The sequence below is a fragment of the Lemur catta genome, chromosome 2 (genome assembly GCF_020740605.2).
Source record: "Lemur catta isolate mLemCat1 chromosome 2, mLemCat1.pri, whole genome shotgun sequence".
In the NCBI taxonomy this organism is placed as follows: Eukaryota; Metazoa; Chordata; class Mammalia; order Primates; family Lemuridae; genus Lemur; species Lemur catta.
In genome coordinates this window covers 29,061,943-29,077,936 of record NC_059129.1, presented here as the reverse complement: position 1 = coordinate 29,077,936, position 15,994 = coordinate 29,061,943, and the positions used below count along the sequence as shown (strand labels likewise).

At 33.8% G+C, this 15,994-nt stretch overlaps 1 protein-coding gene across 9 annotated transcripts in view; it reads right to left on the bottom strand.

Moving 5' to 3' along the window:
- The window catches only part of GTF2I (general transcription factor IIi), a 102,438-nt gene that overhangs the window by 33,407 nt on the left and 53,037 nt on the right, over positions 1-15,994 (bottom strand). For 3 of the 9 annotated variants that reach the window (XM_045543158.1, XM_045543159.1, XM_045543166.1), the window contains 5 exons: positions 14,040-14,099; positions 12,018-12,074; positions 10,055-10,117; positions 2,333-2,443; positions 1,319-1,384 (listed from right to left, as the gene is read on the bottom strand). In XM_045543158.1, the coding sequence (XP_045399114.1) occupies positions 1,319-1,384; positions 2,333-2,443; positions 10,055-10,117; positions 12,018-12,074; positions 14,040-14,099 (357 nt within the window). Of the gene's footprint in view, positions 1-1,318; positions 1,385-2,332; positions 2,444-10,054; positions 10,118-12,012; positions 12,075-14,039; positions 14,100-15,994 lie in introns of those variants that run through there. The other 6 variants (XM_045543160.1, XM_045543163.1, XM_045543164.1 and 3 more) reach the window with 6 other exon arrangements.

Here is a 15,994-nt window from a genome sequence, read left to right as displayed (position 1 = left end):
GTTTGAGACCAGCCTGAGCAAGAGCGAGACCCCGTCTCTACTAAAAAAATAGAAAGAAATTATCTGGCCAACTAAAATATATATAGAAAAAATTAGCCGGGCATGGTGGTGCATGCCTGTAGTCCCAGCTACTCGGGAGGCTGAGGCAGTAGGATCGCTGAAGCCCAGGAGTTTGAGGTTGCCGTGAGCTAGGCAACGCCATGGCACTCACTCTAGCCCAGGCAACAAAGCGAGACTCTGTCTCAAAAAAATAAAATAAAATAAAATAAAATTCTGCGTATCATACAATTTTACAGCTTACTAGCTGACTGCAAAATAAAGAGCCACCCACATAAAATAACAGCAAAACAGATGATGTTTTTCAATGACTGCTGCTATTTTTAGGTGAGCACTTGCCACATACCATCAGGCTTTAACAACCAAGTACTTATTTCTTTCATTATATAAAGGTGACTGTAGGATGGACTAGAGTAGCACAAGGGCAAAGAATCTAAAGTCTAACTTAAACTCAGTTATGCATTGAGATAAAAGTAGAGACAATAAGGGCATCTCAGTGAATACTGGATTTAACAAAGCAGATTAAGAGAAATGATTACTTAAGAAAATAATCTTCAATTAAATCCCCAAGATCCAGGACTTTGCAGTAATTAACAAATCCCGAAAATTACATGCTCAAAGTTTAAAAGAAATGTTTGAGGCCGGGCGCGGTGGCTCACGCCTGTAATTCTAGCACTCTGGGAGGCTGAGGTGGGCAGATCGTTTGAGCTCAGGAGTTCAAGACCAGCCTGAGCAAGAGCAAAACCCCGTCTCTACTAAAAACAGAAAGAAATTACCTGGCCAACTAAAAATATATATAGAAAAAATTAGCCAGGCATGGTGGCACATGCCTGTAGTCCCAGCCACTCGGGAGGCTGAGGCAGGAGGATCGCTTAAGCCCAGGAGTGTGAGGTTGCTGTCAGCTAGGCTGACGCCACGGCACTCACTCTAGCCAGGCAACAGAGCAAGACTCTGTCTCTAAATAAATAAATAAATAAATAAATAAATAAATAAATAAACAAACAAATAAATAAATAAATAAGAAATGTTTGAGAACTAAAGAAATAAAACTTTTCATTAGCTTTATAGTAATTCAGAAACAAAGAATGTTTCTAATATTTACACAGATAACCATAAATGACCTTACCAGGAGAGATGTATAAGGTACAACTTACTAGCAGAACGGGACTTGTTTGCATTACCCTCAATGATGAAAAGCAACTCCATCGTTTAAATGTTTATGAACAAAGTATTAAAAGAATTTTTTTTTGTTTAGACATACCATATTTTCTTTCAAACAATTCTTCCACTTGTTTACGTAGATCAGTAATTCGAGCATTCCATTTTTCTGAAAATTGAGAAAGAAAGTTACCTCTCAATAATCAATACCTATGTGGAAGCACTGGTATGTTCTTAAGATGACCTAACACAGGATGACATATCTTCTCCATTATACATCTTAACAGCCCACCTCAGTCTACATAATTTCACTGCTTTCCAAAAAACTCTTCCTCTTTTTTGTGGTTTTTAGACTTATCTTGACGGGTAATTTTAAAAGTTGTTTTAAAGTTAGTTTAGTACCTCTTTTTAGCCTTTTAATTTCTGAAAAGCAGAAGGGCAGAAAAGACCAAATTAAACACTACAAAAAGAAGGCATAAAGAGGTCTCCAGGGGTCATTTAGGAGACTTCCTAAAACATGTCACAGTTGTTTAGAAATAAGATATATAGTAGAAACAGAATGCTAAAGATTGTAAATATATAAAAATTTAATGTATATATAAATTCAATTTATATCCAGTACTTGTGATTATGATGAGGTAGAATATTAAAACACTGTTTTCAAAATGTATACAAGCTGAATGCTCTTATTTATTCAAACTGTGGATCAAAAACATAATTTTGGCACTAATATTTTGTTTAGTCCCCTCAACAGGACATATCATCCATTGGGAGTTAACAGATCAGCAGCTGGCAGTCATACAGAGCAAAAAAGAAAACCAAGAGGTGAAATATTTCTCAAGGAAGGTCTTAAAGCTAGGAGAATGAACTGAATTACTAAGTTGTTAACGCTAATTTAGTGTCAGTTAACTGTAATTAACATCAGAAGATACAATGTCTTATTCCTTAGGAAATGAAAACTGTGTTTAAACAATGTCTTCAAAATGCCCCTGGCTTTCCGAAGATTATGCAATAATGTATTTTAAAGCATTTGCTCCTGCAAAGACTGTTGACACTTTTATTAGTAACAGAGTTGAAAAGCTGATGAAGGAAAAGGCCGCATATTAACTAAACTTACCAAAGTTGAACTCTCTCACTTTTCGTTTTCCAGCATTGGCAGGTTCTGTAACTGGTGGCTGTGGTGGCTCATTGGTCTTTGGTCTCTTAGTAGGTGGAGAATAATCATCATCTTGAAAAAGAAAACGGCCATTACTGGAGGAACAGTCCTAAATGAGTCACAGGCACCCCAAGGTAAGTTCTCAACATTCAAAAGGCGAGCAGGGCTTTAAATCTGTCATGAATATCAATAGCTATTTCTGTATTGTAATCATCAGCATATTTTTTTCACGTTACATTTACAATTTTCCTATTCTTTGGGGATGTGCTCAAGTGAATACTGCTCATTTTCCTTTGTCTTGCTTTATTATTTAGTTTGGTTAATTTGAAGTGTCATTATAAATTTCCCCTTCTCCTCAAATAACTTGCAAATAGCTGCCAAACACTGTATACTAAGACTTTCGAGAAAAAAGTTTTAATGAAGACAATCACCTAAAATTATACAAACATATAAGGGGGATAAAATAAAGCTTAGATGGAAAAAATATTTAAGTTTATACAAAATTCAAGCATACATAACAAGGGAAGTTGGATAACTATATGTCAGATACTTTTACAAATACAAATATAAAGGATTAAAGAAATGGCTACATTATTTATGAAATAGATGTTGATTCACTCAACAGAGAAACTGTGTATAAACGAGCAACCAGATGTTCAAGCACAGAGTTCAGACTACTCAGGACACTCGTAGTAAGAGTTCCATGCTAATTTCTTTGTGGACATGTCAGCAACTCAACTCTGCTGTGATCCTTCAACATTATCTGATGCTAGAATTAGGGACATTTCGGATCAAATGAGAAAAGCTACCATTGTTATTTTCTTCTATTCCTTAAAAATGTCAGGTAACACTCTACTAAGATTTCTACTCAAATATCATCTGTAAATTACAGGAAATATCATTTTAATATATCCTTATTTAAAAACAAATATGGGCCAGACACCGTGGCTTACACCTGTAACCCTAGCACTCCAGGAGGCCAAGGCAGGAAGGTGGCTTGAGGTCAGCAGTTTGAGATCAGCCTGAGGAAGAGCAATACCCCATTAAAAGACTCTGCTAAAACAGTCAAAAGACCCTATACATAAAGATTCCAACCTAAGTAGAAACATTTTAGAAAACACATTATGTACCATTTGTAAGTTTGGCCTTCATGACTATGTCACATCACTGGATGGTGCAGCTGAGATTAGACTTTGGGTGCAACTCTTCCAACTGGCCTACCAGGTTGCCTCTCAATAAGACAAGTAGTACAAACGTGGCCTAATATACAATGTTGGCAGCACTGGGTAAATTTTAACATGTAATGCCTGTATGTCAGTCAAGGCAAACCTAAATGCAGCTGAAAATTACTCATATCTCATTCCTCTTATGGAATCAGAGAACACAGCTGGACACTACGCCCTTGCTTTTTGCCTTTAGGTTCTTCCTATAATGTCAATAGTAACCTCAAATTATTTACTATTATAATCAAATGGAGAAAATGGTACAAAAGTCACCAATACCAGACAAATTCACTTTAGGACTTTTTTATGTACTAGAAAAGACAAAACTGCTTTTGTAGGGGATACTATTTAAGAAAAACATCATCATATTAACAACTGACACTATTAATTTTTTAATTAGTTTTTATACAGAGTCTCGCTCTGTCGCCCTGGGTAAAGTGCAGTGGCAACACCATTGCTCACTGCAACTTCCAACTCCTGGGCTCAAGCAATCCTTTTGCCTCAGCCTCCCAAGTAGCGGAGACTGCAAGGCGAGCACCACCATGCCCGGATAATTTTTACTATTTTTGGTAGAGATGGGGCCTTGCTCTTGCTCAGGCTGGTCTCAAACTCTTGAGCTCAAGGGATCCTCCTGCCTCGGCCTCCCAGAGTGCCAGGATTACAGGCATGAGCCACCATACCCAGCCAACACTATAAAAATTTTGACATGCTGAATGCCACTGTAGAAAAACATCCAGAAAAAAAAATCTCTGATAGAAAATTTAAAAGTGACAAACTCTCAGTAAAATAAACTTGACTATGTCATTTGGGTTTGTATTACTATATGAATTTAAAATGGTTAAAAGAGCCTATAAATAGATTAAGATTCCAACCTAAGTAGAAATATTTTAGAAAATACATTAGGTATCATTTATGTTTAACCTTCAATTCTGAAAATATACTATAAAAAACCCTACTTTCCAACTTCCAGACAGATTTTAGGAATCCCTTAAGAGTAATTTTAGGCTGATATCCAAAAGATAAAATATACTCAATTTTACCTATAAATACTGTAAAATTATTATAAATGCTTAGTATTAATATTTCTTTACAAACATTAAGCAATGACTTCTAAAACAAAAGTGCTTCCCCTATAGGCTAATTTAGCCTAAATATCCTTACAGATCATTTAAACTGACCATTAACTGAATGACGTAACGTGAAAACTGACAGAGTATAAGGAAATAATAAAGAAAACACAGTAGGATACCATGACGACTCGCAAAGGTCCGTCACACTAATCTTAATCATAATCTAAACTCTTCAAGATGGAGGACAGGGAAGGGGGCAGGACAAATTTTCCTTAGCGTCAAGACCTCACTTATTCGTCAAACTTAAAAAGAAAGAAAAAAGACAGATCTATTGGAGTATTTAATACAAGAAATAATTTAACAAAGACTTCAAAATATTAAAAATAGAGGTGATATTACATTTTATGTCTGGTGACAAATAATGAAGTCCAAACTATTAAATGTGAACAAATACAGAGATGGATTTAATTATTTGTGATAAAATATCATACCACATATTCTATTTTTTAAAAACCCACTTTTTTTTTATTAACTAATCTTTGGGTGTTTTAAGTCATATGGAACATGGAATTAAGTCATCAGGATAGCTATAAACGTTACCACACCCTCAATTTTTTCTCTAGTAACTGCTGCAATTAATTGGTTTTGGGAAAAGTGGGGGGAAATGGTTACACTTGACCTAAAATCCTCTCCACAAAGGATCAAAATTACTTCTCTGTAGCATAAAACATCAAATAAAGCTCCAGGGATTTCCCCTAACAATCAGGCCCAGCACTGAGCACTGCTATTCCAATTATCATTATAGACATTATGTCTCAATGTTATAAACAACCACTTTTGTGTAACAAAATACACAGTTCTGCATGTCTCAAATTTGAGCCCAAACTCAAAATATTTACATAATCACCCCACCACCTTTGAAGAAAGTCAGTATCACGACCCTAACTGAAAATTTGTACTAAGGAAAAAAACCCTGTTTTCCCTCTTGCAACATATTTACAAATATGCCTATAAACAATACAGACTTCAGAGCTAAAGTTGTTTATTACTACATTCTTGCCAATGAATGCATTAATATAACATGTAACAATATTTTATGATACTTATTTTCAACATAATCAAATTGGTAGTGTTTTATCACACAATCTGACACCTATTCAAGGTTAAAAAAAAAAATCAAAACCAGGCACTACATCTCTTTTGAAATTAGAGCCATTAATTACCCTACACATTTCAAATAAATGGATCTTATTTTTTACAACCAAGGATTCAACTCACAGTTCCTCTAAAACTCTTGTTTTTACATAAACAATTGGGTATTCATTGACTATTTAGCAGCTATAAAAATTAAAAGCACAAAGTTTTCAAATGCTAACCTACTCAATTATGTAGATTCTAAGAGTGCTGTATATAGTAACATGTAAGAAAAACACAATTAAACTACGAACAGCAAAGCCTATAAGGGTTTATCTACAAAGCATACCCAGAATCAACCGCTTAATACCTCCACTGCCACCAACCTGTTCTAATGCACCTTTCTCTGCACCCTGGATAATTCAACAGTCTCCTATGTTGGTTTTCTTCCTTCCGCTATTGGCTGCTCTTGGTCTTTCTCAACATAGTAGCCATGTTTCTTTAAAGTGAAGGACAGAACTTGTCACTCCTCTTTTCAAAACACTCCAAAGGATCTGGCTATCTTGTTCACTACTACATTCTTAGCACCTAGTACAACACCTGGCACATACAAGGTGCTCAGTATTTGTGGAACGATTAAATGAACATATAGATAGTGTAGTCTTTAACATGCAGCAGCCAAATTAGCCAATGTCCTAAACATGAATTCCACAAAAAAGGGTATCACCACCAGATGAAAGATAATCCAACTGTTCTAAAACCTACTAAAATATTGAGGCTATAAAACAGTTTATTCAGGCCAGGCGCGGTGGCTCAGGCCTGTAATCCTAGCACTCTGGGAGGCCAAGGCAGGCAGATCTTTTGAGCTCAGGAGTTCGAGACCAGCCTGAGCAAGAGCAAGACCTCGTCTCTACTAAAAATAGAAAGAAATTAGCTGGACACCGAAAAATATATAGAAAAAATTAGCTGGGCATGGTGGCGCATGCCTGTAGTCCCAGCTACTCAGGAGGCTGAGGCAGAAGGATCGCTTGAACCCAGGAGTTTGAGTTTGCTGTGAGCTAGGCTGATGCCACGGCACTCTAGTCTGGGCAACAGAGTGAGATTCTGTATTTTAAAAAAAAAAAGATTTATTCAAATTATAGTACGTAACACCTCTAAAACTCTTACTTTTACATAAACAATTGGGTTATTCATTAAGTAACTGTTTAGAAGCTATAAAAATTAAAAACACAGTTTTCAAATGTTAACCTACTCAATTACATAGATTCTACGAAATCCACAGGAACAACTTTAGTACATGGGCCATGTGTGATAATGTGAAGCAATTATATGTGGAAATATTTACATATACTTTTCAAAATATGAGAAAGAAACAAAATTTAAGTATCTAAAGATAGTTGACTTAGGAAGATGCAAAATTAATCGGAAAATGAATTTACTTAAAATCAATTTAAAGAAAAAAATTAGGTTAAGCAATGAACAGAGGGTTAGGCCACAGCAGAATGAACAGATGTGAATGACTCGGGTTTGGGAAACGATGCCCCTGAGAGAGAACTGCACAATAAAGACATCCCTTTATTAACACTCTCATGGCAGCTAGACCTCAAACAATTCTAAGGTAAGATGTTCTCTGCACATATCAAAGATAATATACCTAACAGTCGTCCGACTTAGTCCAAAAATGCAGTCATGGTGTTTACAAACTCGAGGCATGTACAGTCACATTATTCCAAGGCCCGTTTCCCAAACCTAGGTCACGTAAGTCTTAAATGTCTACCACTGACTTCAAGTACAAATGGATCACCACAAATGAAGAACACACTTCAGAGCACACCACCAGCGATGGGTAAGTAACATTATCTGCATCAATGTCAAATTAGCCTCTTCGTAACTCCACATGAAGATAACAAGGTTAAAACACTGTGGAAAATCTGACAGACTTACTTGATGACAAAGTTCTTTTTTTTCTTTTCTATAAACTAGTTGGGAAACGTAGAAAGATATAACAGGAGAAAATAAAGTCATCCCCAGGCAAGCAGGAATATCTTAGTCCATCTTTCCTCCAAGCACAAGTATTTCCCTACACAAAACTAAGACTATTCTATAGACACATTTTTCTCTTAAACTTGCCTTGTTCATGAAAGGCAGGGTTTTTTTTTCACTAAACATATTAGGGATCTTTTTTTAGATCATTTATGAAAAAATAAATCAGTATGTCAATGCCCATATATTTTTCTATTATGAATACCAAAATTTAATTTTCTAACTATGGATACTTAAATAGCGTCTACCATTTTGCAGTAATCTTTCCAGAAAGAATATACATATGTACATATCAACCAGAGATGCTCATGTAAGTTCTCATTTGACCTTTGCTCTTAATATTGAGGCTTCATTTTTACCTTCCTTAATGGCTAAAAAGATTTAGCACTTTAATGGTTGATATATATAGTTTCTATATGAAATACACATGTACGTGTGAGTGTGTGTGTGTATGAGACACAGAAAATGCTACCCTTTGAAGTAATTATTTTACTCAGACCTGGATTTCACTGGTCTTCTGAAAATAAAAAAGAAGTCTATGCAAGCAAAATTCTATTTCATCACAAGTTTGGATGCTAAATCACGCTTACTGCATTATGTCTTAGTTTAAATGAAATGAGATTTTTCAATCCCTCCAAAAACAGTTGAATTTCAAAAGACTGACATGTGCTTCAAGTTCATGAGCCATTTATTTCTTGATTTTTGTAACATCTTTTTAAAGGTCTTACAAGTATTTACTTTCTAAATAATTTTAATAAAGCCTCTATCTGCTTTAAGATTTGATAAATCAATCTGGCTACTAGTTCTATCTAAAAGTTTTATTTTAATAATTTAAAAAATCACCTATGTTGATTATCTCTATAGAAGGGACAAAGTTCTGAGTATTTACAATATTTATATGCTCTTAAACTTTTCTCCTCCGATAGTTAATGAGGTCTCTAACTAAAAAGCAATTAAATTTCAATTATTTAATGCTGGATGATAAACAATTCAAAATTATTTTTAGATTAGTAAAATTATATTAATGAGAAAAGGAAAAGAAATCTGTATATTAACACGTGAAGTATTAAAGATTCCTTATATTAGATGGAAGCTAGTAATCTACTTATATTTTAGAAGCAATGAAAACAAACATGTTAAGTAGTTTAAAGTAGTCAAACACTATAAATAACTGAGTGATACCAGTAGAGGACAGGTAATTAGGAAAGAGAGAGAAAAAACAGACAGACATCAAACTAAGAAAGGTGATGCGGCAGTTAGAAAAAAATAATGAAGTACCAAGATATATGACTGTGGCAGGAAAAAAATCTATGGGGGCATGTGAATTTTTTAGAATTTGCATTATAAGATATGCTAAAAGCACCTGTGAGTTTTGTTTTTTTTTTTTAAAAGTATTTCTAAAAGTATACACAGTAAACTGACACCCATCCCTGAGTACTAGGACTAGAGAGAGCAGAACAAACGTGAAGGAAACTTCACATAGTGCAATTTACTGTGTTGTTTCAACATTTTACCATAGGAAAAAACTTTTTGAGGGGGAAAAACTTACAAAGGAGTATTGTAAGACCTTTATTTAAAGGGGAAGACCCAGTATTCATTTAATAATCATGAAATGTGAAAAGTCATTTAATAATCTTACTAGCTGAATTTTTAAATAATTCAGGACAAACGGGCTTATCTAGGTTCATGCTTCTCTAGGGAAAAACACTATTTGGAGCTATTTCTTCAAAACAACTTTGAAAAATAAATTTTATGTTAGACTCTAAGTAGTACTGGGAGGGGGGCTTGCTTTAAAAATTATTGACTAAACTATCAACACTTTCTCCTCCACCATACTTAATTAGAAATTAGGAGTTCCAGCTACAATTAAGTCCCTTCTATCACCACCCAGTGGATTACAGAATCTGTTTTTGTGTGTATCAAGTCTGGTCATAATTTTCTTTCTTTTAAATTCCTACTGACAAAAAGTATGGCTTGGTCCACCTGGGGGCCAATGCTCATTTTCATGGCTGAATTTTGTCTAAAACTCCCAGAGCACTAAGGTGCACTGCTGGGAAGTGGGCTACTATGGTTACACAAACACGTATGTCTGTCAATTCTTTTCACGAGTTTCCTTTAAGAATGGATGAAATGCATATTTAGCAATGTGAATGTGACAAATACTTTTATGACCAGAAGTAAACTTTTGGAATCAAGGCTTTTAGATAACTAACCTTCAATAGTCACCTCAACTTCAGGGTCCTCACTTGTTTCTGAAGGGACATGTTGAGTAGAATCTTGAAAAAAATAAAATTCTAAAATGACATTCATTATTAAGCATTTTCCATATGTTCCAACATTTTACTGATTCGATACTCCAAAAGCAGCTTACTATAAAACTTAGCTGGCATTTTAATTCATTTCATATTTATTAAAATATTTGATCCTTTTCATTATAAATAGGGATAAAAGAAAAAGTAGAAAAACTCTGGAAAACTGTTAGATAAGACCAAGTTACCTGCATTTTAATGGCCTCAAAAATCTCGTATTCTTGGAAGAATGAGATTATAACAAAGTCACCATTGTTTTCCTGCTATAACTAGAAAATGCTAGAATAAAAACAAATGCTTTCTACTTTGGTTAGTATTTCTCCTGTCCTTTCAGCAATCTCAGGAGTGGTTCGTAGTGTTAAATAAAACCATAATCAATTTTTTGCAATGGAGACCTTCACATCAAGAGAATGTCTATAACAAATACATACAGGACTATATCTCTAACTTTGTATGCAATGTACTCTTAAAAAACTAAGTATTTCATTAATATTTTTGTTACTACACAAAACAACAAATGTACATCGGAATGTTAGTGCTAGAAGCTTAGCTAAGAGTATTTTCATTAGCTCTCTTTCATTTTGCAAAGGTTGAGAGATTAATTGATTTGCTCAAGATTGTTTTTTCTTGTTAGTAAAGAAACAAAGACCAGAACCCAGGTTCAATTCAACTGTTAACACTGAAATATGACAATAAAAACATCCTCAAAAACAAAGTCTTGCAAAGCCCAGTATCTAATGACAGAATTGTAAACCCACGGAGCAATCTGTATTGTCTGACGAACCCCTGGTACCATGTCTTCTGCTGTCATAAATACCACCTATCCAACACTGAAATTTTGTCACAGAGAAAACATCTAATAACCTCCACACAGTAAAACATAAAATTCACCCACACAATCTTCTATAAAAAGATCTGACAATGAAATTTAACAAATTATTTTAAATGAGCCTATCAGTATTTCTGAGAGAAATGTATTCCAGTTAGAAACCTTAATTATACAACTGAATTTGGAAAGGTTAGCCTACATTCCAGGGACCTTAAAATAGCCCTTCACTCAAAGAAGGTAAAAGATCAAATTAATGGTTTTTAAAAACAAAAAAGCAAATACATGGATGCAAACAGTCACAAAATGGACTCCCTTTTTACTCTAGAAAAATAAGGTACAACATAACCAGTTTATGAGAAAAATCATTCTAAAACAAGATGCAGTCGCCTTACCAGTCATTTTCCTTGGGAGAAATCTACAGAAATTCTTGTGCAACTAGTTGAACTGCTTAGAAGCAGGAATCCATCCTGTATAACAGTTTAATTCAAGATTCTAACACTACGAGAGCTGTACCATCGTTCAATCCTACAATCAAAGCTGTAGAGCTAGTAGTAAACTGACAAAGTAGTTCGTGGAGTAGTTGTAGGTATAAAAATAAGAGAAAAATCTCTCCTTTGTTCATTTTATCTAGAATATATTATTATCCTACTAAAAGATTAGAAGCATTACACAGTACATTTAAAAATCAAGTATGAATGGAGCTAGTAGTAACTTTAATTCTGAAATACTAAATCTATTCTTCCTTACAAGTTTTTTAATGTGGCATAAAAAAAAACAGAAAAAACCCCGACAGTGTTCTGCATCCCAGTGAGCTTTACTTACCACTTAGCTTTCATCCCCATCTGCTTTACTAACCAGTACCGTGAAAGAGGCACATTACATCTTAGAACTTAAAAAAAACCTGTTGGCTAAAAAGGCATACCAAAACAATCATCTTTTATTTTCAAATCAGGTGTTTTAATGATAATATAATCTATAAAATAGGACAAATATATAAAACAAATACAGCAAAATTAAAAATCCTTTTTTTTTCCTAACCTTCTGCTGGTACTTCCATTTCTGTTCCTTCATTGCCCTCTGAAGAATGATGACTTCCTAAAGAGAAAATAAACAACATATAATAAACCAATAAAAACTTATACTGAAAGAAGAAAGAGAAACTAGGTAACAATGCAAACAACTTAAGACATAATAAATATATATAAAATGATTCTTTAACTCTTTAATAATTAATTTAAACAATGTTTTCTATTTCAGAAAAATATGTAACACTTGTATTTGGAAGCTAAAGAAATTATTTAAAAATACAAATACACAAAGTAAACCTGATTAGGTTTGGGGATTTAATATCGGTTTCTATAACTACGTGATATAATAATTACTGATGGATATTGGAATCTGAGAAAGCACAATTATGTTTCAAGTACCATGCTCATCTGTCAATGACTCACACACAAAAAAACAAATCAGAGTAAATTCTTGCTTTGCTCACAGACTTAATTAACTATATAAAAACAAGTTCAGGGTTTGCTGTAGAATGTTTCCTGCTTTCCATTTTCTCTATGGTGAAAGCCACGGAAACTCAATCCCCATAATTTAATCAAAGTTGTACTTAAAGGAAACTCATAAGTTAAAATTTAAGATACTACCTTTAGTCTCAAAAGCATTTTAATTCAGGTAATATAATCTGCCTGCTTCTAAAAACTGGAACATAAAGCAATGTATCAGGTTAGGCAGTCACAAGGTAAACAGGCTCATCCTACCAGAGCAGAAGTTTTATTCACAAATAGGAAAAAAATAACCTAAGACATCAGAGAGCCACTTAGGATTAAGTGCCCAAGCTGCCCCTAATATGCATCCTCTGTCCTTAAATATCTGACCTACTAACATGGAAAAGAAGGAAAACCGCTGCCTTTAAGTGTAAATAAAAATTTAGTACCTATCAGTAAGAATAAATCACGTCGGGGGAACAGAAGCAGACTCTAATCTATTTTGTCCTATTGAAAACTAAATTTGGAAACTGCACTAAAAGATGTAAGTTATAAATATATTTTATCTTCATTTTTAAAGAGTAATGATCACAGTCTCAAAAACTGTCATTCAGTCTAGTACCCTTGAATTAAAAGTGCCATACTAAGACGAAATATTTTTGGTTTTCAATGTCTAGCTTTATCATGCCATAATTATCTTGGGATTCATGTCCACTTATTTTATATTGTGAAAACTCACCTGAACTCAAAACTCTAGGTAAATCTACAAATCTATAACCATGACTCAATCTTAAATTAACTTTTAAAATATGCTTTCTCTATACATACTACCTTTATTTTTTTAACCTTAATATTTGAATTTCTGAAGCACTAAGTTCTTTGACTGTAAAGTCAAAGAAGAGAGAGGTGAGGTCAAAGGAAGGAGAGAGGCCAATAGTTAAAAAGTAAAGTTTGGGAAACAATAAGAACAGTTAAGATGGTTGGTCATGTAAACAATGATTCTACGTGTCCTTTTTGTTCTTTTAAAATCTGAAATAAACAATTACATTTATATTATAAAGTAAACCTAAAGAAAATAAATCTTATATGCTCAAAGCCAGAATAGACAGAAGTAAAACCCATCACTAATAACCTGTGATCACAATACAAAAATTCCAGAAAGGGTAATCAATCCATAAACTTAGGGATTTACAAGTGATATTTCAGACTCCTTCTAAAAACTTAGTATCAACATGACCTTATCAATATTTACATTACTAACTATACAATAATAACCTTACTTCTGACTATTCTGATATAAGGTATAAATGTGTACTTTACCTTAAATATGAAAGTGTGTCATGTACCCATTTCGAGATTCATTACTAGATTCACAAAAGGGAAAATTGGTTTTGAAAAATTGTTGCTTGTGAAGTTCATTTATATGCTATAAAAAAGGCCAATACATTTCTTTTTCCTTTCCATTTAGAAAAGTAATAATATAGTTATAAATATTAAAACACAGTCTGTCCAATATACGGAAACATTTAAATGATCAGTATGTGGGAAAATGGAAGTGAAAAGGTTATACCTTGCAAAGACTTCGAAAGGGGGAGTTTTTCATCAACATCATCAGTTTCAGAAGGGCCTGCTTTGGAATACAAAAATAATACTTCAAAAGCAATCCCAAAAATATATTTTGGGTCACTTTAGTGAACAAATTTGAGTGAGATAAAAAAGGCAAAATGGAAAAAAAAAAAAAAATGACCGACAAAACAAGTGGTGTCCATTTATGGTCTTAGTGAATGGAAAAAGTGTAATCAGATAAATTCATGCATAGACAGTCAAAAGAAATTTTGAAAATGACTGGACATATGGATTGAATGGGAATGATATGTCTAGAATGGTAAATATGGGGTTTTTTTAACAGTGAAATGTTTATAACAATAAACTATAACTTTTACTTCATACAGATTATAAATGCACATTTATTTTACAAGTGTATTTGTTTCCTCCCTGGCAAATATCTGCTTAATCTTTTGTCATACTGAAGAAAAAAATGCAAAACCAAATTGTTATACATTCTTTAGAATCTCTAAAATGACATCAACTATCAGTAAGCTTGAATCTCCACTGAAATAGAAACATGACAAACTAACAGCTATTAATTCAGTTCCCCCTTTCTTGCAAAACCCTAAGTACCTTTAATCAGTTAGTAAGGTTCTTTCCAATTATTAACATAGAAAGCACTTTGGGTTAAATTAACCTTCGTAAAATGTTACCGAGATTTTAACAACACATTTATATGTATCATCAAGCTTTTTAATGATTAAAGTAATAGATTTAAAATAGAAAACAAAACACTGTGTTTTCAATGGCTACTTAACATAAAACATGTTTTTGTGTTACTATGAACACAAACCAGTTCATTATCACTGAATATAATTTGGAAAACATCCTAAGTCGTCTGGAAGGCTTCACTAACGCAATTTCACAAAGATGAACCAAACTACACATTACAGGCAAAGGACATGTCATGGAAGAAAACAATCGGATGAAAAATACAACATATTTGCATTTGGAATTTTAACTAAAAGCAAGACTTTGAATGTAGGGTCCTGAATTCAAATTTCAGATCCACCACTTCCTCGTCATGTAACCCTGGGTAAAATATACAGAATTCATGTCAAGGAAGATGTGTTATGCACATGTTTTAAAAGTGAAACATTAGCTAAGGCTATTATTGACTTCTTTTTTTTTTTTTGAGACAGAGTCTCGCTCTGTGGCCCGGGCTAGAGTGAGTGCCGTGGCGTCAGCCTAGCTCACAGCAACCTCAAACTCCTGGGCTTAAGTGATCCTACTGCCTCAGCCTCCCGAGTAGCTGGGACTACAGGCATGCACCACCATGCTCGGCTAATTTTTTCTATATATATTTTTAGTTGTCCATATAATTTCTTTCTATTTTTAGTAGAGACGGGGGTCTCACTCTTGCTCGGGCTAGTCTCGAACTCCTGACCTCGAGCGATCCACCCTCCTCGGCCTCCCAGAGTGCTACGATTACAGGCCTGAGCCACCGCACCCGGCCTATTATTGACTTCTAAGTACTGCTTTAGCTAATTTTCACAAGTTTGGCTGGTGGTATTCTCAATATTCTTTTCTCTTTATATTTAATGAGGTCTTCTTTAAGTCAATTACAAGGATGTTTCTTAGGATTCCCATTGTATAAGTTTTCTGTTTTAATTAACTCTTTTATTGATTTTGAATTTAATTACATTATGTTCAAAGAATTTATTAAGACTACCTGTGAACAAGCACACAGTCAAGTTTTGTAAATGATTCATGTTTTGTAAATAAACATTTTATTTCCTGGGTATAGCATTAGCTATATACATTATTAGCTTATGTTTGTTAGCTGTAGAGCTGACATACTCTATTTAACATTTGTAAGTATTCATCAGCCTGATGTGTTAGATGCTACCATCTGTTAAAATTTCCCAAATGATTATATATTTCTATAAATATACAGATTTATAAGTTTACCATAAT